Below are 25,377 nucleotides of genomic sequence, written 5' to 3' on the forward strand. Positions count from 1 at the left end.
GCATACTGCGATTGTCACCCACACTTTAGTCCGACTTTAATGTTATACTCCCTTTCAGCAGACTGTCTGCTACAATCTGGTGTTAGTTGCAGGTTTGTATGATAATTTGTTTCCTGACAGTGCTGAAAATGATGATGACCCAGTTCATATTTCACAATCAGGATCTTAGTATCCAGAATAATGCCAGGATCTGGATCGTACTTTTACATCCGTCAGAATTATGGTGACCTTGTCTTGTATTGTTTTGCAAATCAATGCGACCATTTATGGTAGAGTTATATATACATATGGTGAAAACAGCCCTATCTGACAATGATAAAGAATCTGTTCAAAAAGTCCTGGATCCTAACCCTAACCCTAACCCAATTCAATTCATTGATCTACCTCAGCAACTTCAAGTAACTACTCGTATTAATGTCAGAGACTTCAGCAATTCAACATGTGTACCTCCTCTGGTCTTTATCATAAATAAAAATGCCTGTTTGGACTATTTTAAGGAAACTCTTGAATTTTCATCGAGTGTTTCCTGATCCAGGAGCTGATGTCTGTCGGCTAACACCAGAGGGCAGCATTGTGAGGACATGATTTAGAAAAAGTAAGAAAGAGAAGAAAACTGTGAAGCTTCAACCTCTAACCAGCAGTCAGCCGATGCATGGATAACTTTATTGTTTAGTCAAAAGGGATATCACAGAGGGGATAAAACAAATAAAGCTTAGAAACAGTGACTCAGAAAACAAGCTGCATTAGACTGATCAAAAAACAAACTGAGCTTTACTTTAGCTTTGCTCATGTTATCGTGCCTGGAGGTGCTGAAGGTGCAGAAAGTTTTCTGGACTGGCTTTTACTTCAGCAGCTTTGCAGTAGCCATGGATGTCATGGTTGTCATGGTGATGGTTGGCACAGTGATGTCTTTGAAGATGGGCTGTGTCACACCAGCATAAGATACTTTGTTCTCACTGAGAGTCCCGATGATCATCTGGCGCATTTCCCTGCTGGCATCACCACGCACAGCCAGTAGAGCCTGGATGTGTTCCTCCCTGCAGGACGCAGAATGAAAACCGCTCAGATATGTTCAGCCAAGGATAAACCTTCATGTGATTAACTCCTCAACACACAGAAAGTTCAGGAAAACAGCACCATAAAGACCGATCCTCCCCCAGATAACAGCTGATATTCAAAATCCAGCTTCTACTTTGTGAATTTAATGAAAAAGTTGGTTTCAGGCCGAGGTTATGACCAAACATTAGCTCAGAATGGAGAGAAAACTAGATGTGAACATACGTTATGATTAACAGAAACAGATTCTAAGTTCAATATAAAAGTACAGCGTGCCATCGAGATAGATTGATTATTCTATTTATTTATTGAATCATTGAATTTTATTTTTAGCTCTTTTATATCTCTATATTTTCTTGGTTAATGTAGTTTTATGTTTTTACATCTTATCTTATTGTTCTATGTTTTGTTTTATGTTTTTATCTCCAATCTCCAGTGTTTCCTCAGCAGGGGGCCCTCTGCACTGGGGGCTGTGATTGGCTCTGGCTGGGATACTTCTGTATAGTGGTGACCATGGACTTGGTCAGGTGGGGGGTTTGCAGCAGTGCTTCGCTGCTGTGGGCCCCTCACGGACCTGTAGCTCAGTGGGTGCCTGGGTGGAGGTGTCCTGGCCTTTGAGCTGTTAGCGGCGCCCGGTGCAGATGACCTCCTGAGTGCATTTCCTGACCTGGCTCCTCTGCTCTCAGCCACATATTCCTACAATACATTAATCTGTGTGTGTGTGTGAATTTTTGGGGGGGTTGGGGCCTGGGTGGGTTGGGGGGTGGGAAAGGGCAAGCGCTGCTCTTTTAATCATGTAAAGCACTTTGTGCTACATTTCTAATGGATGAAAAGTGCTTTATAAATAAAATTTGATTTGATTTGATCAAACTATCAACCGGTCTTATCAGTGATCCTAAAAATCAACACCATAAATGTTGAATTAACAATTCATGAGAAAATAAAAGTTGAAATATGGAGATAAAAGGTTGGTGCCCAACAGCAATGACATGCAGCACAACAGCGTCTCCATCAACAGGAAAGAGCCATCAGTCTGCTAATGACCCTGGTTTTTGTGCCAAAGCGTGTAGGTTAACCCGTCAACCTTGATAACAAATTCCAAGATGTATTGACCTGGGTTAATTTGTTAAAAGACTAGTGCTTTATTTTGTACTAAAACTGGACTAAAACCTTTTTGCGTTTCACTCGACTAAAGCTGGACTAACACTGTCACATACAGAAACGACTAAAACGTAACTAAAACTAATTCACACTTTGGTGCCAAAGACTGAGACTAAAACTAAGACAAAAACAACACTGCTCCAAAAGCCACTTTTTTACTCTACAGGAAAGACTGGATGCTTGAGTTTCATCAATTCATGTTTCTTACTTACAGTCAAACCTGGTTAACTGAGGGCGGTACAGGAACACACTAAACAAACTGAAGCCACAGACGTAAGGGCCGATTGTCCCATGTCTGCAGACTGCACGCTTCAATCCTCCATGGCATACTGAGGCATCCCCTAGTTTAGTGCATGTCTAAGATGATCAGTGAGATGCCTGCATTGTAATAAAACAGGATAAAATGTCTGTCTGGCGTGTGACAGCTTACCTGATGTCAGGATACTTGGACACCAGAGTGCTGACCTCCAGGAACAGCAGCGTGGGGTCAGTCAGCTTGAAAACCTCAGCGATGGCAGCAATAGCCCCACAGAGCGGATCAGTGTCTTCACCCTACACAGAGCAGGCGCCCAACATTAGACACGCCCCCTCACCACCTGTGAGGAGCCTGCTGTCGTTATAACCAGGTCACATGACACAGAAACCATGACAGGAGAACTCACAGCAGCCAGCTTCCTGAAGAGGAACTTGAACTGATCCGCCTCTTTGATCATCCTCTCCGCTCCTTCTCTCCTCTCGTCTGCGTTTTTAAAGGTGATCCTCTTCTGCATCACCGCTTTAATGTACTCCACCACCACCCTGCGCAGCGCCTCGCTCGTCATCTCCTGTTCACAGTACCGCCAACATGACACATATATACACACACACACACACACACACACACACACACACACACACACACACACACACACACACACACACACACACACACACACACACACAGTTACTATCCTCTGAAAACACCATGACACTCACAGAGCTCCAAGCTCACAAATACAGATCAGAGAAATATGACAAAAACACCACTTTTAATGATGAACCCTCAGAAATGAGCAGAGACCCTTTTGTTGCTGACCTGCAGCCTTTCATTGGGGTCTTCTCCCATTCCTCATGGGCAACGGCCTCCAGTTCATCCATACTCCTGGGTTCACGCTACAACCACCTCCATCAAACTCCACCACAGAGATTTCTGTACTGTCCAAGTCATGTGACTGTGATGGCCACTCCAGATTAAAGCAGGAATTCTGGGATCAAACCTCAGCGTGCCTCCCTCACAGACTGCAAGCTACGTTTTTCTCAGATTTCCTCTTCCTTGGCTGAATTGAATCAAAGCAGCCCCAGAGCATCAGAGATGCACCACGCTTCACTGCAGGCAGTTTTTATTTTTCATCCCTTTAAATACTAGAATCCAAAAACTTCTGTGGCTTATTTTTCTGATTTTCAGCTCACTGGAGCTGTCTTTTTTTTTTTTGACTGACCTCCTGCCTCTGCCTCCTCCTCCTCAGGAATCTGCTGGCAGTGGTTGACAGCTTTCTTCCCCATTCAGGTGGTGAAGCTTCTGTTCTTTTAACATTATTTGGGGGGGCTTTTTCTGCCTTTGTTTAGAGAGGACCCAGGATTTACAGAGGGGAATGGCAGACAGGAAACAGGCCACAGGCTGGATTTGAACCCAGGCCACAGCTCAGGGCTGAACCTCATGGGGGGTGACCTGAGCTGCGAGGCCATCTGTGCCCCACTCCTGTCCTTTGAGTTCAGAACTTATAATTCTGCTTCCAGCTCGATCCCTGGGAACCTTTAGTGCCTTTGATGTCTTTTTGTATCCATTTCCTCATTTGTGCAGGATATCAATGTCTTGTTTTATTTTTGGACAACTCAACTCATGTTTCTGACATGCAGGCAAACAGTCCACCAACAAACTACTGTCTGGTCCATCTTACGCAATCAATCTTTACTCACATAGTGCCAAATTACAAGGACTTATGTCTCGAGACGCTTCCCAGAAACATGAGCAGCTCTGGACCTAAAAAGCCCTTAAAATAAAGACCTGGACTGCCAGTGTCTATTGGATGCAGTACTCACTTTATGAACTTGAAATGATATTGGGATCCAGTATTGATTAAATAAATGGTGTGAAGGAATTTTGCTTGGTTGTTATTTTCTGAATTAACATTTCTGAATCTTGCGGACCCACTGGGTCCTTGTGTACCCCCAGGGGTACACATACCCCTATTTGAGAACCACTGATAGAAGACACACCTGATACAAACTGAAGCCCTGACTGGTGTATCAGGTGTACCAGAGACAACGCCAGATTGAGAACTCTAACAAACCTTTTACTTCAGGGGTTGAATAATTTTAAAACTGCACTGGTCATGGAAAGAAGCATTTTTCTTTTTTATTTTAATGAAAAATTTGGCAAATATTGGTTGCGTGAGCTTTAGATTGTTCTGGTTTGATCTTTTTATTGCCAACAGCTGAAAGTTTGTACATGGTTCTAATAAATTTAATCTACAAAAGAGATGACTGAGTACATAGAAGCTTTCATTCATTTCATGTCACGTCCGTCCTCTTCAGGTGAGCTCAACCTGAAGGCTCAGGCTGCCACCTGACCCCCCTTCCTACCTGATTGAAGGGTTTCTTGATCTTGTTGAAGTCATTGAAGTAGTCCTCCACGGTCACACAGATGGTGTCCACAGCATGGGAGCCTGTCAGCCACTTCCTGGTGAGCAGCTCGTTCAGGTGATGCTGTTCAATGCAACGAGACCAAACAGTTGAGTGCTGCTTTGAATCTGCATGAGTTATCTGCTACCAACACTTTGTATGGGCCTAGAGCACACGTGACAAAGACTCTGTACGGCTAACGTTAGAAAATACCCACCTGACAGGAATGATAACTAACACTTTGACACAACACAGGAAGTTCCTGTTAAAGAGTCCAATAGGTTCCTGTCTTACTTCGAGATCAAGAAAGACTTCATCCAGAAGGAACTGGCATCCTTCCTTAGCCACCTCATTGAGGGTGCGCTCTATGGCAGCATCGCTGTCGCTGGGCTCTGAGGACTGAGAGTACTTCCTCTTCAGACTGTTGATGGATTCTCTGAGGGACACATTCAGAAACAGAGGCATGCATTAAAGTGTCCTGTTTTCTGTGCTTCTTTACTGAGCCACCTGTGAACCCAAACACCTGGAGACACACTCAGGTTGATTAGCATCTAAAAAACACAAAAATGTAAGCTTCCATGAAGTGAGTGAAGAACAGGCTGCTGGACCAAAGCAACAAATACTTGACTTAAAGTAAATGAGAAATATCCTGGAGGGCTAACAGACCAAAAAGTTTACAGAGAATGATACAACAGTGGTTCCAGTTTTATGATGGGACCCCCCCTTTACCCCTGAGCTACAGTCTGTCCATAAATCCTCTGTAATGACCATCGATCTCTGAGAACCACACAACTGTTGTCAGTGTTTCCTGCTTCAGATGAAGTTGTCAGCGCCCTATGAGGACTTCAAATGTACAGGCTGAGGTTTGTGCCACTGAGTTTGAATTAACATATTGAATTTGATAAGCATGACCTAGAATCAAATGTAAAGTTTTGAAATTGAATTGTAAAGTTCAACTTTCTGTATTCTTTAAATTCAACAATACAAAATTCATTCTCAGTTTGAAAGATTCAGATTCAGTTTTAAATTTTGAGTTCAGTTCAGGGTGGCAGGACACCGTCATTTTTGCATTGCGAGACTTCAGTAAAGGACACCTCAGTGCCTGTTAAGTTTTCAGTCAAATCAGCAGATCTTAGTTTGGAAGTAACCATCTTTGTCGATGAATGAGTGGTCGATGGAGTTAAGTTTTTTTATCACTGACAGAAAGGACACGTCCCTGGATGTGGGGAAGTCAAACATTGGCTGCCTGTGTCTGTATCACTCATTCAAATCCAGTTTGTTGTAGTGGCACAAATCTCACAAAAGCCTGTACACATGGTTAACAAACCCTGTTCTTTGCTCATGACTTAAAAAAAATCCTCAAATGAAAAACGATGATTGGACTGATTCTGACATGCAGACTGGAAGAGCTTTTCTTTGTCTTTTTCTACATGTTTCATATGAACCTTTACGCTTTGAAGAGAAATCAAAGAAAATCTGTTTCCTCTGGCAGCAGAGGAACCACTCTGTGGAGATGTTAACGCCGTTTCCTGTTTGGACACCTACTTGAATGTCTGGCAGTTATTGATGATGGCGATCATGTACTGAACGTAGCACTGAGGAAGCTGTCTGTCTCTCAGGTGCTCCTCTTTGTAAACCACCACCTCCTCTCTGTACCTGCACACACACACACACACACACACACACACACACACACACACACACACACACACACACACACACACACACACACACACACACACACACACACACACACACACACACACACACACACACACACACACACACACACACACACAGACCTGTTAGGTACACAGCTGCGTGCAGCACGTTGATCACTTCACTTAGCTTATCTGAATCAGGACTTAGAGAGCACATATCCTCTGAGCTCAGTGTGTGAGTGTTTGAAGCTTTTAACTGAGGCACAGATTGAACCACATACACTTCAGTTTGAAATACAGTGTACTGTTCACACTGAGTCATTGAGCTGTTTGTTGGTGTGCTGCTCATCAATATAAGGGATCAGAGAGAAGGTACGAAGCATGAAACATGTACCTGTTGAGGAAAGAGTTCATCTGTTTCAGGCAGAGCTTCAGGACCTGCTCTTTGAAGTCCCCGTCAATCTGAGCAGCAACCTGCAGGTTCTGCTCAAACATCTGGAGACGAGAGAGGAAATGAGAGGAGAGAAAAAGGAAAGACAAAAACTCATCAAAGATCAGCGCTTCAATTTCACAGAAAACCTTTCCATTTATTCACTGTCACTGTGTGTGTGTGTGTGTGTGTGTCTGTGAGTGCGTTAACCTGAAAGACGATGGCGGGCAGTGTGGTCTGGTAGTATCCGTCCTGGTCAGCCTCAGGCTCGGTCTCTTTCTGCCAGTCCTTCTTGTCGGTTTCCAGAGCTTTCCGCAGCCAGCCTGTGATGTTGCTCTGCAGACGAGGAAGCACAGACAGGAGACTCTGAACGCCCGCTCTGATCATTGTGACCAGGGAGGGGTACCTCCCACATTTGAAGCGATAAGTTACTGATGCCTGGTACCTGGAGATCGGTATCAGTACTTAATGGTACCAATTTTCAGTGCTTTAGTGTGTGTTCATGTGGTTATAAGTATTAACCTGTTCAATAATAAAATCTCTAACTTTTTCTATTGAACAAATTTATTTTTGAAAATATAAACTTTCAATGCTGTGCTCATGAATCCGTGTATGGTTCGTTCTTTCATTATCCTGTTTAAAACAAAATCAAAAAAACGGAAAAAACTGACTTGATTTTTTGTTTTTCTGTTTTAAAACCAAAATGGAAAAACAGAATAACAGAAAAAAACATGTTTTTCTGTCCTGGTTTTAAAAATTGAAAAAAACAAAAACAAAAGATTGTGTCAAAATTGTTTGTGTAATATTTTGATATTAAACATCTCTTTATAAAAATTAGACAAATAACTCACATTGAAGGTTTATACAGACATGATCCTGAGCTTTTTTTTAGCCTAGAAGTAACAGATCGCTGACGATCCACTCCATCTTATCAGCGCGCATGCGCACTCCCATGTGTTTCAATAAGACAGTCAGAGCACAGTCTGCTGCTGTCTGATCTGCTCTCAGATAAACCAAGAAACATCAGGGAAGGTGATTAAGTTTTTTTCTTTCCCTCTTTTTCACCTGTTCTATGAGCTTTGACTCATTTCATGCGTAACGGCTTTGCTCCTTAATTTCTCTTCCGCAGCGCTCTCTCATCAGTAAAGAGGCTGCACTTAGAAAAACAGAATTAAAGTATACCAGTAAGTAATTTTATAATGGCTCACTTCATGCATAACGGCTTTGTGCCTTTATTTCTCATCTACAGCAATCTCTTATTGGTAAAGGAGCCGCCTTTAGAATCATAAGAAATAAAAAATAGGCTTTAATGACTTCAGTATTGGCTCACTTACTGTGACATCAGGTGTGAAAACACCAGATTGTGTTCTGAGAACTTCTCCAACATTGCGCAGCATGTTTTTGGTTTATTGGTGTTATTTAGCCTCTCTTCACGTCAGCCTTAAGACTTTCACCACCACAGAAGCACTTTGGTTAATCAGATGTGCGCTGATCAGTTTCATGACTTTGATCAGGGCTCTAAATTCGTAGACCAGGCACAAACACAGGCGCACTTGCCCTGCGCCGGCCCTCGCCCTGCGGACAGGGTGTGACCGGCGCACTTTGCAAGTTTCCTGCAGTGCCAAGAGAGGCGCAGAGGAGCGCATCCACGCCTCCCTAAATGCCAGAGGGGAGAAGAAAGCTGTGGGTGGGTTTAACACAGCCGAGCGCTGTTTTCACCAATCAAATGAGCGCATCTCCTCGCCTTTGAATGCCCTGCGGCCGAGGCGCAGCGTCTGATTGGTCTGATTGATCCCTGCCACAGCGGAAAGTGTGCTCGAAAGAGCCGGTAGCGGAGACAGTCAGAGCCGCTGTCCCTGCAGCAGGAGAATGGACGGCGGGGCGCATCGGAGGACACGAAGCGCGTCACCGTGTGGGCCAGCTCCTCTCTGATGTTTCTTGGTTTATCTGAGAGCAGATCAGACAGCAGCAGACTGTGCTCTGACTCTCATTGAAACACATGGGAGTGCGCAGATGCGCGCGGATAAGATGGAGTGGATCGTCAGCGTTACTTATTTAAAAAAAAAAGCTCAGGAACATGTCTGTATAAACCTTCAATGTGAGTTATTTGTCTAATTTTTATACAGAGATGTTCACATTTAATATCAAAATATTACACAAACAATTTTGACACAATCTTTTATTATTTTCCGTTTTTCCATTTTTAAAACCAGGACAGAAAAATGTGTTTTTTCTGTTATTCTGTTTTGGTTTTAAACAGAAAAACAAGAAAACAAGTGAGTTTTTTTTGTTTTGTTTTGTTTTGAAACAGAATAACAAAAGAACGAACCATACATGGATTCTCATGTCCAGCAGGGAAAACAGCCTTTTTCCCACTCCCTCACAGTCACAGGGATGTGTCTAGATACCCAAACATGGTACAGTTTGATTTTAGGTGAACTGATACTCACGGCACCTGTTAAAGTACCTCATTCAGTACACGTCCCTAACTGTGCACTAACTTTGTGATTTCCTGTTGGTGTCTTTATTTGACACCAACAGCGTGTGCAGGGGGGGCTGAGAGACGAGGGGGGTGTTTGTGACGACTGGAGACTCTGGGGGCAGCACTGAGCTTGATTATTCAGAAATTATTATCATTATCATTATTATTCAGAAAGCTCTTTGAGCTTAGCACTTTGACCGCTTGGAATGATGCTCAACGTTCATTCAATAACACTGAAAACACTTCTCTTCTGTATTTTACTCCTCATGATAAATGTTTTTTTTTCATTAAAAGCTGCTCTGACTCAAATAATCAAAGTATCCTCTTTCCTGACGATAAAGATGAGCTGTTTTCTGAGGTGTGTCTCTTCTCCCTTTCTGCAGAGTCTACTCACTGTACATTAAAATATTGGAGGATCAGAAACCCGTCCAAGAAACCTGTCTCCTCTCTCACCCTGACTCAGACTCTGTTTTTGTGACACCTTTGTGGATGAGGTCCAGCTCTTTGTCTGTTTCTTCAGCATGCAGGTGTAGATCTACCTGAACATGTCTGTTAACAGTTGTAAAGTTGTGGACTGTGAAGAAACGAAAGATCTGAGACAACATTTCTGAAGAGTGTGGCTCTCACTGTGAAGGTCTTGACATATTTGCTGAGCAGGTCGTCCACCACGTCCTTTGGCAGCAGAGGCTCCAGCTGGTTGATGTCACACTCTGAAAGGAGCTCTGGATGGCCCATCATCTCCGTGCTGAAAAAAGCGGTGGTGTTGGGACATGAAAACCTGAGGCTTTCAAAGCTGGTGAACTCTGATGTTCTGTATTATCTCAGGCTCAAACTGCACCATCTTTTTCGTTCACTAAGTTCATTAAGTTAAGAGGAGTTGAACATTTGTTGTCCTGTTATCAGGGTTTCTACAGCTTAAAGCAAGTTGAATTCAAGGCTTTTAACACTTTTTAATGCCATTTGAAACTAAATGAAGGAACAATTTTACAATAAACACAAACAGTAAAAACACCACATCAATTACATAGGGTTAGGGACAATTACATGGAGTCCCAATAAAAATAAATAAATAAAATATAATAAATAAATGATTTAAAGATTCAGGATTCATCCAATTGATCAACCCAGATCTGTGAATCCACATCAATGTTTCAGGGGTTTTGACATGGACCACAGACCTGTGGTTGGACCTCCTCAGGTTTAGTGATGCCACTTACTGCCTAACTGAGCCTGAGGAGTGAGAGCTGAAAGGTTTTCTGTGGAGGGAAATTCCCAACAGGGCAGACTTTGTGAAAGTGTTTTGGTGTGGTGTACCTCTTATATGTGTTGAGGACCCAGGTGAGCAAGGAAACTATTTCGTTAGCCTCCAGGTCCTCAGAGGCCAGCTCTGTGACGCGGGATGACACAGCGTTGTGGTAGAGGCTGAAGAATCTGAAAGACACAAACGGAAACAAACAAAGTGTTTAATGAAGACAAGCAGATCATCAGTTGTGACCCTCTGAACAAAAACACAGACAGGTGTCTTTTCTCTCCGTTACCTGTTGAACGTGTTGTAGTGTGGAGGGAAGCACTGCACCATCAGGTTCTTCACAACAATCAGGTCATCCAGGACGTACTTCCTGGTTATTTCCAGGAGACGAACCAGCCACATCTTATCAGCCTCTCTGGTCACTGACTGAGTGCCCTCGATCCGCGTGCTGACCGTACCCTCCAATACCTGCCACAGAGACAGACCCACAGAGAGGTCAAGCACTTCAGATGCCTCAGTCTGTACATTGGGAGGGACAAACCACACCTTGCTGACGGGGACATTTCTTTATTTACACTCAACAAAAATATAAACGCAACACTTTTGTTTTTGCTCCCATTTTTCATGAGATGGACTCAAAGATCTAAAACTCATTCCAGATAAACAATATTACCATTTCTCTCAAACATTGTTCACAAATCTGTCTAAATGTTTGATAGTGAGCGCTTCTGCTTTGCTGAGATAATCCATCCAACCTCACAGGTGTGCCACAACAAGATGCTGATCTGACATCATGGTCCACAATAAAAGGCCTCTCTGAAATGTGCATTTTTTTTTTTTGCTTTATTGGGGGTCTGGGGACTCAGAACCAGTCAGTATCTGGTGTGACCACCATTTGCCTCATGCAGTGCAACACATCTTCTTCACACAGAGTTTGTCAGATTGTCAATTGTGGCCTGTGGAATGTTGGTCCACTCCTCTTCAATGGCTGTGCCAAGTTGCTGGATATTAGTGGGAACTGGTACACGCTGTCGTATACGCCGGTCAAGCACATCCCAAACATGCTCAATGGGTGACATGTCCGGTGTGTATGCAGGCCATGCAAGAACTGGGACATTTTCCGCTTCCAAGAATTGTGTACAGATCCTTGCAACATGGGGCCGTGCATTATCTTGCTGAAACATGAGGTGATGCTCATGGATGTATAACACAACAATGGGCCTCAGGATCTCATCACGGTATCTCTGTGCATTCAATAAACGCCATCAATAAAATGCACCTGTGTTCTTTGTCCATAACAGATGCCTGCCCATACCATAACCCCACCACCACCATGGACCACTTGATCCACAACATTGACATCAGCAAAGCGCTCAACCACACCACGCCACACATGCTGTCTGCTATCTGCCCTGAACAATGTAAACCAAGATTCATCCGTGAAGAGAATGCCTCTCCAATGTGCCAGACACCATCAAATGTGAGCATTTGCCCTCTCAAGTCTGTTACGGCGACGATCTGGAGTCAGGTTAAGACCCCAATGAGGACGACGAGCTTGCAGTGAGCTTCCCTGAGACTGTTTCTGACAGTTTGTGCAGAAATTCTTTGGTTATGCAAACCAGTTGTTTCAGCAGCTGTCTGAGTGGCTGGTCTCAGACAATCTTGGAGGTGAACCTGCTGGATGTGGAGGTCCTGGGCTGGTGGGGTTACAAGTGGTCTGCGGTTGTGAGGCAGGTTGGATGTACTGCCATATTCTCTGAAACGCCTTTGGAGACGGTTTATTGGGGAGAAATGAACATTCACTGCACGAGCAACAGATCTGGTTGACATTCCTGCTGTCAGCATGCCAATTGCACGCTCCCTCAATGCTTACGACATCTGTGGCATTTTGCTGTGAGACAAAACTGCACATTTCAAAATGGCCTTTTATTGTGGACAGTATAAGGCACACCTGTGCACTAACCATGATGTCAGATCAGCATCTTGATGTGGCACACCTTTAACGTGGGATGGATTATAAGGCGAGCTCAGGGAGGAAGGAAACCTCCCGTGGAGCTGAAGGGCAAAAGCTCGCTTGATCTTGATTTTCAGTATGAATACAGACCGTGAAAGCAGAGCCTCACATTCCTCCTGACTTTTTGGGTTTTAAGCAGGAAGTGTCAGAAAAGGTCTCAATTTATGTTTCCCAACAAGAACATCATTCATTACAGTTCTAGATTCATTTGATGTGACACATGCAGTTCATAAGGCGTCTTTCAGAAGCCAGTCAGACCTTCTCTGAGATGCAGCTAAGATAAGCCTGACTGTTCGCCTGACCCGGACCAGGCTAATTTACCATGGTTACCTTTGTCTGTTTTTCAGGGCGGGATGTCATTTCTGTCTCTACATTGTTGCATGTTCGCATTTCTCCCAGTGACACCCCCCTTCCCTTAACTATAAACCTAGGGGAAACACTGGTCCAGCCTGACCAGAAACCAGATCTGCTGTTTCTAACCATATCACCTGCCCAGGGAGAACTGTGTGTGGTACTTATGTTAACACCCCACCTCTGCAAACCTGACAACTGTGTGTAATGTTCCCAACATCACCACAGCCCAACTGCAGACAGAGCACCTGAGATTTATTCTCATACTGTTTCTACTTCCTCTCAACACTCTTTCCTGATTCTGTATGAGAGTAACTGTTATCGCTGAACTTCCTGGTTCATTAAAAGACTGTTTCTGGTGACCTTTTGACCTTTTCAGAAGACTGATCTTGCATCAAGTGTCTCACCTCAAACATCTTGTCTTTCCAGCGTTTTGGTCGCCCCGGTGGGATGAACCCCGACTGTTTCTTGCGGTCGACCATACGCCGATCAATCTTCTCCTCACGCTCGATGATACGAACCACCGACACCAGCATGGTGGGGTCACGGCGAACTGTCACCATGGACCTCTGCAGTACCATCCATAACTGTTTAGCCAGCTCATCTGACAACCCCTGAACCTGGAGCAAACACAGAGAGGGGACACTTCAAAATGAATAAACTCAGAAAACAAGAGAGAAGAAAAAAAATACACAGGAGGAGTTGACCGTCAAATGGTCTCTGTTTCAAGTCTCCTCCACCCCTATCAGAGCCCAACAGACTGCTCTGTGACTTTGACTCACATCCTCAAAGTAGATGGAGATAAGGTGCATATCACTGGTGTTCTTGCTGTCCATGCGGTACTGCTCGTACATGAGGTCATCCCGAGAACACTCCAGCTCCATCAGCTTCCTGTGGGCCTGCAGCAGCTCTGCCTGCTCTATCAGCTGCTGAGTGTCTGCCACAATCTCTGGGACTGAACCATGACAGACAAACTGAGTGTTAGGAGCAGAACTGAGGTCTATCAAGACAAAGACTCTTCCCTCTACTGGGACAAATCTGAGTCTGATGTTATGGACAGCTTGTTATTACTCTGATCTGAAACAAAGGAGACCACACCTGCAGGAACCACTCCATGAAGCCTACCTGAAAAAATGTTCTTCAGGTTCTCCACTGCAGAGGCCAGCTGACTGTGCTGAACCACGGCATCTTTAACATCTTTTAGGTTCTCTATGGTGTTGATGCTCTGCCTCCAGTCTTTACTCACATCAGCCAGTGAGCTCTGAATATCTTTCACATCGATCAAGGCACTGTGCAGCTGGGTCAGTCCAGTTCGAACACCATCCAGCTGGGACTGGATGGCTGCCTGGAAGACATCAGAGGCAGCAAACACACGTTATAAAAACTGAAGCTTGGATTTTTTTCATTGTGTTTCTTTTTAAATTTTATCAAAACTCTTATCCTGGAGTCCTAAAAGTGAGCCAGGATGCAAAGAGTAGGATCTCTCCTCTTACAACCAATGTGACAAGAAAGTCAAAGTCAGTAATCATGCAGCTGAGAGGTGAAACCCCTCCAAAAGAAATGAATCTGTGAATTATAAAACCTTTACACACTAAACAATACTGATTTGGATAACTGTCTGAGCCAAATTTATGGCAGGATTTGTAAAATCACTTCACATTTTGTTCAGCAGCTTCAACTGTTACAGAACTGTGACTTTGAAGAAAAACTAAACCAAACTGTAACAGAGTAAGAAGAAGTCTTATTGCGTTGACAAAGAAATTCGCATTCGTAAAACTGAGAGTCTATATTTACAGTTCTTAGAGCTTGATAGATTTTTTGGTCATAGTACTATAAAACAATGTCAATGGTTGGAAGGTTGTCAGCGTATAATCAATTAGATTACAGTGTCAGCTGTGTCTTATGTAATCACCTTCAGCCTGGCCTCCACAGAGGCCTTCTTGCGGGCCTCTCTCCTCCTGTACTGCTCCACTTTGTCCAGCTGGTCCGACCGCTGCAGCATCCCAGCAACACGCTGCACGGCTGTGGCCACTGCTTCTCGACTCGTCTCTTCCATTTCTGCTCAAGTTTATCACCAGATATACCCAAAGGCTTCAAGCTAACGCCCGAGACCTGGAAGTACATTAAATGACAAAAGGAACATTAGGCAACATTAAATAGTATAACTGTTAGCTCAAGTCACAGGTGTACATGCTCAGATTATGAAAAGTTGAATGTTATTGATGTATTGTTTACTCATTTTGCTTTCTTATAACATTTCTTAAAATAAAAACAAATGGTTTGAGGTCATGGGCATTGTTAGACCTATTTTAGAGGTGCTGAAGCACCCTAACATCTCCCAACACCAACCATAAATACAGAGGTATGTGCTGGGCCAGATTTTCTAAAATTCAGCAGGAATTTTGTTAGCATGTTAATGGTCTTAATCTTGACTTGAGGTATAGTAAAGCAAAAATAGTTAAAATTAAATATTTCTGTAATTGATCTACAAGGAGAAAATTTCTCCCTCCATCCTGTCTACAGTTGGCTTTATCATTTATTTGTCCAAGATCAGACTGTGTGCATGGACACAGACCCAAAAGCAGCACAGAGCCGCTGGTTTCAGGTGCGTTTAGCGGGGTAACAGATCACCATAAGTAACAAATTTTCCTCGAGCAGCTGTATATAACAGCCTTTTCTTGTTTGAATTCTTGAGTCCTCTGGCTCTCCCGCTGACGTCATCACATTGTGTCATACAGCATCCTGTTTGATACTGCCAGGTGGAGCTCAGACCTGTTAAAAATGTCACTCAAAATAAGCAATAATTCCACGCCATACTACTTTACCATAACTGGGTTGATTACTGTTTAACAATAACTAGTAAACACATGTTTCACATTGTAATCAATAGTGGATTCTTCTTAACCCCCTTCAACCCGAGGAAGGAAAAAACAGCCACGATGATAAATTTACATGTACGGATTTAGCTCCTGCTTAGCTCAGCAGCTTATTCCACTATGGTCATCAATACTGTGTGGTTTGAAATGCAAAGGACTCAGAACTGTTGATGTGAACAGAAATGTCTTGTGTAGTAAAAAAATACTGTTACTGTTAAGTGAAGAATTGGTTAAGCAGTAGGTTTCAACTCTTGAAAGAAACTCTAAATCACAATCTCAGTCGGGATAGTACCTCTTAGGTCAGATCCTAAAACCGTCCCTGCTTGAGGTTATTTAGTGGAGCAATGTTGAAGCAACAATTGAAAATGTGCCAATAATCAGTGGTGTGGTAATAAAGTCTTTCTCCTGTATCTCTGTCAGCAGAGACAGAACCTGGCATCATGTGACTGACTGTTAATAACATTACTGCGCAGGTAGTTCAGCTACGGGACCCCAGCGTCCGTTGATGACGGGTTGAGAGCTAGCTGGTGGCTAACGTTCATCTGAATCCCATACTGACTGCTGCTAACTAAATGCGTGACTAGAAAAAAAGGCTTAAAGGATAACATCAGCATTCATTCCTGGAGACTTTAAATCTTTGAGTCAATCCGTTTGAAAGCATCAGCTAAGCTAAGCACAGAGCCAGCGGCTAACACAGACGTTTTCTCACCGCCATTAAAGACACACTTTCCACCAACCGTCCTGCAAACAGTCTTACCCTTCTTAGAGAAGCCGCTTCAGTCGGATAAAATCCATGTTAACGGTCAAAGATTATATTTGTATTATTTATAATAACGGTGTTTGTTGTTGTGGGACCACTTCCTCCTTGGGACTCCGCCCAGCAGCTGGAGCGTCTTCTTCTCCTTCTTCTTCATTGGTGTCATTTCATGGCACTTCAGGTCCAGTTAGTTACTTTACTGCCACCTAACGGGTTGTGTGTCCTTTGTTTTCCTAAGCCATTTAAAGTCTGAAGTCCGGCCACTGTTTAAGAGCCAGGCAAGCACCTTGTCCCCCTGCTATTTCTTCATTTCTGAATGACAGAAACATTGCTATAGATACATCATGCTGTATCAGTCAGAGTCCTTCTCAGTATGGACTCATTACTGCCCTCTCCTGGTTTGAAACCTACTCACCGTGAGTCCGTACATCTTTTTAAATCAATTTTTGAAGGCATTGCATAAAGAGCACATGGGACTTTTTAGGAGTATAACACAGTTGATGAACACAAATAATAACAACACATTTAAAATAAACACAGATTACCTCTGACTGTGGAGAAAGGAACACATTTTTTGACAAGAATGTACATCACTCCAGTTAAACTTCACTATATGTCTGCTAGCATTCCAAATGTTTGTCCTCAGTGTGTCAATGAAAAGGGTACGCTCATACATTGTCTATGGAAATGTCCTAAGATTCAAGAATTTTGGAAGGATGTTTTAGAATGTTTGTCAGCGATTTTCAGAACAAAAGTACCTTTTAAAGCCAAGCTCTGTGTACTTGGGATTTTTCTCCGAAGAATTCATTCAAACGTATAAACACTTTCAGCTAATAGACTTTGAACTTCTTCAAGCGAGGAGAGCTATTGCACTATGTTGGAAGAGTATGGATCCCCCTTCCTTAAGGATGTGGACAAAGGAACTTGCAGAATGTATTGGCTTGGAAAGACTAATATACATTGCTAAAGGCAAAAGGAGAAAGTTTATCCAGCCCTGGGAACCTTAATTGACCATTATTGAAGCCAGGAATATAAGCTTAGATTTAACAAAAATAATAAATTCATTTTATTATTATCATTATACGTATAATTTTAATTTTATTATTATTATTGCGTATAAAATGTGTGCAAGTTAAGTATGTAGGAGAGAGTGTGTGACTTGTCATTGTGTGTGTGTATGTATGTATGTTTGGGTTTGTCTTATGGTCTGGAACTGTTTATTTCTTATTGTATGTATCTTGTGTGTTAAAAAATGGCAATAAAAATATTGAAAAAAAAGGAAAACATTTTTATTTTGTTTTACTGTGCTCTACAGATTCATCAACAAATTTTTATTGCCCTATCTATCTATCTATCTATCTATCTATCTATCTATCTATCTATCTATCTATCTATCTATCTATCTATCTATCTATCTATCTATCTATCTATCTCCCTCTCAGCCCCCTCTCTTTGCCCTTGCCCCCCCCCTCCCCCCGCCTCTCTTTCCCTCTCCTCACTAAACAATAGTGAAATAACCATTGTACATGATCACAGATGGCCTATTGTTCTTACCCCCTGTGTTTGCCCAGAAGTCTACCCACCAATTTGGCCTTTTAACAACAAACAACAACAAACAAAAACAGATTCTCCTCAGAACATTTAACAAAATGTTAGCAGCACGAAAAAGTTTAAACATTGCAGCAAAAAGTGTCTTTTTTTTATTAAATGTTTTAGTAATGCCCAGGGGTTTGCTTTATTACTTTATTTTGTGTGTGTGTGTGTTTTTTAATAATAATAATAATAAATGTATTTCAAAAATGTATTTATAACCCTTTAACCTTTCCTTCTGACAGTCTCCTCTCCTTCAGTTTGGACTGAAGCAATGAAATCCCACTCAACACACTTCAACCTTCTACCCAGACACACAGTTACTTTTACAAAAAGAAGACAAAAAAGACAGAAAAAAACTCTGAATTCTGACAACTTTCTTTAAAGTGGTGAAATTTTTGATGAAGCCTCATCTGACTGTCTCAAAGGGAAAAATCACCAACCCTGATGTGACCAGAAGAGGGAGCTCTGACTACAGGAAATACCAATACCTGTCACCATAGGACTGACAAAATCTCCTGTTCACGAAACTAATTTCATCAGAGCCTTAAGTTTAGATCAGCGACTGTGATGTGATTAGAGCTTAAAATAAACAGTCAGTTTATTATATTTATTATATCAGTTATTGTTTACTCTTATGGCACGCTGTGAAGCTGCAGGACAATCCTCCTGCATCCTGCTGCTGCCATGATGGAAAACAATGACACTACTGACGATTTACAATGACACTACTGACGATTTACATCTAGTAAATCAAAAGTAATATGCAGTTAATGTCAAAACAAATCAAAATATCATCACAGTACTAAGAATCTAAGCTGCCACCTGTGAGCTGAATCAGCTGGCCGAGCTGATCAGGCTGATGACAGACAGTTTACCCAAAGTCTCCTGCTCATGGTTCCACTGAAGCCCACATGCAGTCAGCCTTAGGGGCCACCGGGACTCACAGGACAGAAGACACTTTTAAAGGCAGTTATTACACTGTCACTGCTCATTTCTAAAGACACTGGATCGCTTCAAGCTGTTCCTTTTAAAATGTGGAACTTGAAGCATGTAAGGTGTGATAAAGTGTGATCAGATTTGAATCCATCAATCAGTCATTAAATCAAGGCTTTTAAAACAAGAGAAGTCTGTAAAACCCTTCTTCCTGCAAAATATTGGTTTCCCCATCTGTAGCATCTCACTATGACTTTAATAGTTATTTTTTCTGACTTTAAATTTCCTTTTAGGTTAAACATTTAAAATGCGACAGCTCCAGGACACAGTAACTCTTATTACCACTTTGAGCAAGTCGTGCACACTTTTATTTCTCCAGGCCTGGGCTACTGTAATGCACTTTACACCAGCATTTTCCATAATGCACTGCCACTCTTACAGTAAGTCCAGAACTTTGCAGCAGGACTCTTAACAGGAGCTCAAAAACATATTACCCAAGATCTTTGGACTGGCATTTTTTAATTTTAGAATTAATTTTTAAGATATTTTTGTTTGTTTTTTTAAGCATTGAATGGATTGGCCCCACAGCACGTCTCGGACCTCATCCAAGTTTATATATTAGTGTGTGTCCTTAGGTTTGAGGGCCAGCCCCAGCATTTTTATTCTTAAGCTTTTAACACTGCGTGAGCTGTGTGGTCCCCTGTGTCCTTTTTTTTACTCACTTAATTATTTCTATTGTTTTTAGTATTTATATCTACAGCTTTAAGCTACTGTTTCCTGTTTTTGTATGTTTTCTCTGTGTTTTTCATTTTTGGTTTTGCTGTTGTTTTGTTTCTAATTGATGTGTCGTACAGCACTTTGGAAACTTTCAGTTTATAAAATGTGCCATATAAAGTAATATAATTTTTATAAGAATATAAAAAAGCAGACTGGATCACTGAGAAGTAACTTTTAACTTTAGCTCACAGAGGGGGTTAATTATGTCTTGCTTATTAACGATTAAGAAATAAACACAAATGTCATTTTACTTTAGCACACACACACACACACACTCACACACACACACACACACACACACACACACACACACACACAAACACACACACACACACACACACACACACACACACACACACACACACACACACACACACACACACACAGGTTATTAGCACTTAAATTAGCCCATCAGTGAGATGATTGTAGGTGATGATTGTGTGAACGGATGAAAAACTGAAGCCTCCCATCCCCCGCCCCCCCACTCATCCCAGATCTTGGAGTTGTCTGTTGATATGTGTCATTGATCCTCCATTCATTCCTGGACCGGCCCAGCTGTCCATCACTTCCACATCACTGCTTCCCCAACGGCTGCTCTGAGTCCCAGTGCAGCTCCAGACGTCTCCCTGGGCTCTGTTATGAAATCTCGTCCACTGCTACAGCATGGAAGACCCTGGCACTGACCCCAAGTCAGTTCCTGTTGCAGCTCTTTGAAGGGGGGGGCACCTAAAGTAAAGCTGGACAGAAAAGTTGAGGAGAAAGGGGAGCCAGCCTTGGTGTGAACGCCTCAGTCAGACGGTGCAGATCTGTCCTCAGAGATCTGAATGTTGATAATTAAAAAATAGGAGCATATTGTTTAGCCCCCAGGGCAGAGTCATACAGTAGAGAAGCTACGCCAGAGGAGAGGGGGGTGGGGCCATCTCTCCACCACCAACAGTGATATCCAATAGAGGCTGCAGGGGCCGGGGGGCAGACATTTCCTCATCCAGGGATTATGCAGCTCAATCAGACTCTGGCAGATTATGTCTGAGCAAAACAGACTCAGCCAGGGATGGAGATTAACAACTATTTCCAAATAATGTTGTTGCATGAAAACAATCAGCTTTGTGATTAAGGGGAGCGCTGAAGGCTTCAAATGGCCCACAGATGTAAAAGCGATGGTTATGGAGGATAAATCCGACCTGAAATCCCCTGCGACGCAATGGTTTCAATATGTTTCTGAGGCTTGACCATAATTGGATTGATTTGACTAATCCAAAAACTATTCTCTGAAAAACATGTCACATCCAGGGCGTGATTATAAAAGTATATCACGTCAGGAACACTAATCCATGTTAAATGGATGAAATGTGCAGATTAATCTCATAAGCATGGATAAAACAGAGAATGATAGTGATGGGAATTGGCTGGATTTTTGTTGGTTAACAGCTGCATTTGTTGCTAACTGTGTTTTATCAAACTCCCTGCAGAGACCTGCAGCAGCACCTGTTCTTCTGTTTAAAAAAACGTTTCAGCAGACAATTCAGTTAGCTGGAGGGACATGTTCATGCAATACAACAGATGAGATATGACTACACAGCCCAAAGAAGGTCTGATAATACAACAGTTTCACCACTAAAGCAGCAGCACTGTGAAGAGCTCCTCTAAGTGGAGGATATCTTGTTTGCACAGAGGAAACTATTTCTGTTTAAAGGAAATTGGGCAAACATGGCTCAGTTTGATGGACAAGTGCTCTGTTATTCAGGTGACTGTTGCAGAACTACTGAATGTTAGACATCAACAAAGTGAGAATATGAAGAAAAAAACCCATCTTTTTTGTCATTTAAATGATCTTATTTCCCTCCTTTGCTAAGCACCACTTCTTTTTCCTTAACGTTTTTACCTACCTTAGAATGTGGAGCCTGTCATGACTTTTCATGGCTTTTGACACCAAACTTGTTACGTTTGGTGTTTTTCCTTTTTTGTTCCTGTTTGTGTCTGGAGAGCCCATGAGTAAGTGGTTGCATTGTTTACACACAAGGTTCCAGCTGTTAGCAGCCTGTAGCATGATGATGCTAACCAGTGCTGGGACTGGTGTTTTCTGCAGGCTGAGGAGAAGGGAGCAAGGACCACGTGCTCAAGGTGGGGGGAGCTAAGAAAGAAAAGATTAAATCGACCTGTCCTTCCATCCACTGCTATATGGAACATAAGATCTATCTCCAATAATATGGACGAGCTAGCTGTGCTAACCCAGCAACAGAGGGAATACCAGAAGGCAGAGTAGCATCATACTATTCACAGACATGGCTAACAGAGCTAACACCAGACAACAACACCACGTTGGAAGATCTTCACCTGCTGTGAGCAGACAGGATCCAGGAGACAGAGACTGAACAGACTGTTGAAGAAGCTCAGTCCTGGACCCTGTGGAGGTGGAGACTGGCTGACTGGACAATGATGGACAAGCTGTCCTCTCTGACAGACTTTTTTCTAGTTGACAGTTATTAGTTTATTCCATTTATGAATTCTTGAATTTTTTGCACCTCACACTTTTTTGTTTTGCTGCTGTGACTCTGAACTTGCCTTCAGGAATTAACAAAGTCCATTCTATTCTATTCCTCTTCTATTCTATTCTAAACCTAAGCCAGACTTAAAGGGAACTGTTGAAATTTCCAGCCCCACTTTTTAGATGCTCTTGTGGGCAAAAATAAATGTAAAATTCACCAAGCTGACCTGTTTGAGGAGGAGGAAGTAGAAATTATTGGCAAAGTTTTGGTTGGTTGGTTAACTTTGATGAAGTTAATGAAGAAAACATAAAATACAGGTAACATCCCCCCATCATTGCATGTCACCATACAATGAGTCAGCAGGTCAGAACCACAAGACAGTGCAGCTAGAATAAATGTTACATTCAGCTGTCCTGGATTTCAGTGTTAAGCTATCGACCACCACGACGGGAGTGACAGACTCTCTGATAGGCTCCTGTAAGTTAAACCTTATCATTTTGAAAGATTGTTTCATTACCAGCTTTGACACTTTTCGTTTTCTTCAGTTTCATTTTTCTAAAAATGTAGTATCAAATGTATTTTTAGATTCATGAAAGTTTAGATGAGGAGCCATTCATGGGCTCAGGAACAGCTGAACAATGATTTTATCATTAAAGGTGTTAAACTCGAATCATTGTGCTGGAATTGGATTAACCCCCGTGTTTCTGAGAGTGAAAAGAGTTGGTGTGTGCAGAGGGCAGTGTGGACCCGAGCTGCCGCCCGCCCGGCTCAACGATGACTGACACCCTGAATGTGCATTCCTCTTGATTTGCTCTGTGCTCCGATTCACTGATGGTAGCTCTTTCATCCCATTAGCTCCAAATTCCTATGAAGGGCTCTCTAAATGCATGGGCCCCAAAACCAGGGCCGGCCCCTGCTGGGAGGGCATATGGGGTGCTTTGTTGGCAGGAAGAGAGTGTGTGCGCAGGGTCCACCAATCACTGCCCTCGCCTGGGGAGTTAAACAAATTGATTGGCAGGCAAGTGGCGGCCAGTTCCAGACACTGTGGTCCCCATTCATCCCCACACAGAGCCCAGAGAGCTCTGCAGCCAGCCGGCTGAAAGGCCCGAGGAGTCATAAAGAGCACTGGCTTATTCTTTAAACATACACTTCCACATTTTGTTTTAACACGCCACCACCGAGCTTGAAATCTTCAGTCCACTCCCTGTACAAAGCGGCTTTTAGGATTCAGCTGTGAACATTAGCAGCAAACTGGGAGGTGGACTGGGATTTGGCTGGACTCTGAGTTAACGATGCAGTGTGTTTGTTACATGTTTTGGCCCCTCACACTGCAAACAATGGCAAACAGACTGGATGGGACCAGTTTGTCTGTTCTGCTCCTTCTTCTTAGTTCTGTTTTTTGATAAAATGTTGGATCAGGTGGTTTAATGAAGTGCATTCTTGCCAGGGGAAAAAAAGAGTCAACACATCATGTTTGAAGGTGAAGTTGTGTAACTCCTTGTTACACCGTCAGTGAACATCAAACACAACCAGCAAACTGGAAAGCACATCATAGAGTCAGCTGATATAAGTCTCCAGTTGGCTGGTTTCATTTTGCAAAGCTAACAGTGTACAGTGGCTGGTAGGTTTCAGATGGTTTGCAAATTAAAAATGTTTTGCACCAGGAAACAACACAAACACAACAAAGAAAAACACAAATACAAAAGACATGACAAGTTTTTTTCTCCAGTTATGACAAATACAGCTTTGTAGAGGCTTCACCTTGTGATGTCCTTCATGGTACTCATATTTCTATATTTACCAGTAAAGTGTGATCATTAAACATTTGCAACCTGAGCAAGTCTAAGCTGGTGTAAGAAGTTTTTGAAACAGACTGAAATCAAGAGGCAGCTCTTTGACTTCAGTCATAGACCCATGAGTTCAGCAACAAGACAAACTGTAACATTTCCATGATTTCAACAAATGTGGCCTACAGCTAACACACACACACACACACACACACACACACACACACACACACACACACACACACACACACACACACACACACACACACACACACACACACACACACACACAGTTGCACAGATGTAAAGGTGAATGGCCCAGTGCCCACACAGATTAAGCAGGCCAGCAATTAGCCAGGGCCAGTCAGCCAGCAAGACACCAACACACCAACACACAGCCAACCACTACACACTACACACACTACAGCAGCCAGTCCAGGGAGTTCACACACTGACACACACACACACACACACACACACACACACACACACACACACACACACACACACACACACACACACACACACACACACACACACACACACACACACACACACAGTGAAGTCCAGATGTCAGGCTCTAATCTCTGGGTGATCCGTGTGTTGTTCTTGTTTTTGAGGCTGTAGATGACGCTTTGTGCTCTGGTTACTCCTCTGACTGAGAGCACTCAGCGTTCACACTCCCAGCATCTTAAAGCCTGACCTCTGACACTGAATCGGTCTCTGCTCACTGCCCCTCACTCTCTGTCCTTCACACTTCACTGTACAGTTTGCCAGCTTGAGTAAGAGCTGGTGTGACCCTTGCTGTGAAAGACTATTTCCAGTGGAAGGTGAAATGATCTGTTTCCAAACACTGCTGATGATCCCTGCCAGGGGGAATGGAAGCACTTAGAGACAGAAGTTTTACCCCAAACATTGGGTTGGCTTTATATCATGTGTTACAGTCTGATCGAGGGGCTCTTTGCCTTCAATCCTCTGCCATGTTGGTACTTATACTTCACCAGGCCATCTCTCACATCACATGTGTGGCTTTCACAGAAAAATGAATGCTTCAGACTTAGTTTGCACTAAAGATGAATTTTTAACTGTTAAAAATGTAATAG

At 42.8% G+C, this 25,377-nt stretch overlaps 1 protein-coding gene across 1 annotated transcript; it reads right to left on the reverse strand.

Annotated features, from left to right (window-relative positions):
* Window positions 1–634: 634 nt before the first annotated feature.
* On the reverse strand, window positions 635–16,862 carry exoc3 (exocyst complex component 3). Its single transcript, XM_074689411.1, has 16 exons — window positions 16,699–16,862; window positions 14,978–15,177; window positions 14,191–14,410; window positions 13,848–14,020; window positions 13,473–13,685; window positions 10,990–11,168; window positions 10,766–10,882; window positions 10,079–10,196; window positions 7,180–7,305; window positions 6,934–7,034; window positions 6,424–6,534; window positions 5,173–5,314; window positions 4,840–4,962; window positions 2,880–3,041; window positions 2,648–2,769; window positions 635–1,037 (listed from the first exon to the last, which is right to left on the reverse strand). Exons 2-16 carry the CDS (start codon window positions 15,119–15,121, stop codon window positions 842–844), a joined length of 2,247 nt encoding a protein of 748 aa, XP_074545512.1. The 5' UTR covers window positions 15,122–15,177; window positions 16,699–16,862; the 3' UTR covers window positions 635–841.
* Window positions 16,863–25,377: the final 8,515 nt, after the last annotated feature.

This window comes from Halichoeres trimaculatus, unplaced genomic scaffold (assembly GCF_033239565.1).
Source record: "Halichoeres trimaculatus isolate MK-OKI-2021-1 unplaced genomic scaffold, fHalTri1.1 fHalTri1_scaffold_15, whole genome shotgun sequence".
Lineage (NCBI taxonomy): Eukaryota > Metazoa > Chordata > Actinopteri > Labriformes > Labridae > Halichoeres > Halichoeres trimaculatus.

Bases quoted from the DNA above. Each gene is read 5' to 3' on its own strand.
- exoc3 (XM_074689411.1), bottom strand. From the start codon at position 15,121: ATGGAAGAGACGAGTCGAGAAGCAGTGGCCACAGCCGTGCAGCGTGTT. The intron at 2,770-2,879 runs GTGAGTTCTCCT...TGCTCTGTGTAG, and splicing joins TCTTCAGGAAGCTGGCTGCT to GGTGAAGACACTGATCCGCT. The intron at 1,038-2,647 runs GTAAGCTGTCAC...TGCGTCCTGCAG, and splicing joins TCCAAGTATCCTGACATCAG to GGAGGAACACATCCAGGCTC.